General features: G+C 53.4%; 1 protein-coding gene across 1 annotated transcript in view; it reads left to right on the top strand.

Annotated features, from left to right (window-relative positions):
* GAD1 (glutamate decarboxylase 1 (brain, 67kDa)) overlaps window positions 1-1,774 on the top strand; it is a 22,724-nt gene that overhangs the window by 3,425 nt on the left and 17,525 nt on the right. The window contains exon 3 of the mRNA XM_009996139.1: window positions 1,500-1,590. Coding sequence (XP_009994441.1) covers window positions 1,500-1,590 — 91 coding nt within the window. The remainder of the gene's footprint in view (window positions 1-1,499; window positions 1,591-1,774) is intronic.

The raw sequence follows: 1,774 nt of genomic DNA on the forward strand, positions 1-1,774 counted from the left end.
CCCTATTTACATGGTGGTTTTATTTATTCAGTAGTGTCAGGGACATATCTTGATATTGTGCCCTTCATCAAAGGGGAGCGTGGTCTCAACCAGACCCGTGGGTTGAGCAGGTGGTCAGAGTCGCTGCGGTCTGTGTGTTTGCATCGTTCTGCCGCTATTGTTCGCGCCAGGATGTCGAGCAGTCCTTTCCCCTCACCTCATTTGGAGGCAGGACCTCTTCCTGGGAGCTGAAATTCAGGTATTCGGCCGAACACAAGCTCTGTGCAAAGCTTACAAGAAGAGTAGCTCGGGCCGTGTGACTGCTCAGGACACACGCCCTGGCTTCCGGGACACCAAGGGGAAACGTTTTCTCTTCAGGCGAAGTTGACAGCTTTGGAAAGCCGGCGAAATATCTCTTAAAATAACTTCCCAAACTGTATCATGGCAAGGGAGAAAAGTGCTGATTTGCAAAGCAAATAGTTAATCCATGCTGGTATCTCAGGACACAGACCCAGCCCGGTCGCTTCGTCCCCCTTTCAGGGCATCCCGAGACCTGGCAGCGCTGGCTCCCGCCTCCGACAGGCTCCCGCTGACACCGCTCGGAGCCGAATCGCATTTATTTCTTCGTGTCAAAAGATACTGATGTTCCAGTGTTGAGCTAAACTCGGCGTGACAGGGCCCCTCCGGGCGTCGTACGCTGAACCCCCTCTCGGGCAGGACTGTCCCCAGTGTGTCATCTGCGTGTCCTTTTCCAAGAGAGCGGAGATAAGGGATAAATAGTGACACTTTCCCCCTCCCCTCAAAGTCTGTCGTCATTTGTTACGAAATCCATCTGTTCATGCTAGACTAGCAGACCCCCAATAGTGGAGCTTATTGTGTATAAAAATTGTTAAGGAGACGTCAGCTGAACTACAGAAACATGATTTACTTCGGTTTGACAGCAAAGCCTTTGCTTATGAGGTGACTCCGAGCTTCTCAACCGTGCGGGGGAGGTGCCCGTGCGGCTCTCAGGGGGCTCTCGGGCCCCGCTGCAGCCGCACCGGGAGGTTTCCCGCAGAGACCCCGCGGAACCCGCTCAGCAAGCAGCCGGCTCCTCCGCACCCCGCCGTACTTCCCCAGCCTTACTGCCTTCCTCCCTTCTCCATTCAAATGCAAATGCCCCCTTAACCTGCAGGCTGTTACTGCTGAGTCCCGCCCCGAGTCGCGCTGCGAGCCTGAGCCCTTGCGCAGGTTCCGGAGGTGTTTTACAGGCTCGGTAGGCTCTGAGGCTTCTTCCTTCATTTTAAACAGCAATTATTCTGTACAGGAGCTCCCTTCAAATAGTTTTTTCAAGTTTGCAACAGGAGATCCGGGAATGCTGGTTAACGGTGTCCCCGTACGCAGGACTGGCTTGGACAACTTGGGTGCGGGGGTTGCACGAGTGCAGAACTCGTTCGTGTCGGAGTAGTTGCGCGGTGTAAAACTGCAGCCCGAGAGAGACCGGTGCAGTTGTCCTAAACTGCTCTCAATTCTCTTCCCAGGTCACCCTCGCTTTTTCAATCAGCTGTCCACAGGGCTGGACATCATCGGATTGGCGGGGGAGTGGCTGACATCGACTGCTAACACAAACATGTAAGCGGTGGCTTCTCCTCAGCCTCCGGGGCTGGTGCTTAGCAGGGCTGCATCGATCATGGTACACGTGTATTGTCGTAGGCGTGTGTAACTTTCTTCTTTAAATGCCGATTGCTGTGCCTTCAATAAAAGTGTCCAATTTTTCTTAATGTGGCAGCGATATAGCGAAATAGTTGTATAAACC

The sequence above is a fragment of the Chaetura pelagica genome, unplaced genomic scaffold, assembly GCF_000747805.2.
Source record: "Chaetura pelagica isolate M959 unplaced genomic scaffold, ChaPel_1.0 scaffold3, whole genome shotgun sequence".
Classification (NCBI taxonomy): Eukaryota; Metazoa; Chordata; class Aves; order Apodiformes; family Apodidae; genus Chaetura; species Chaetura pelagica.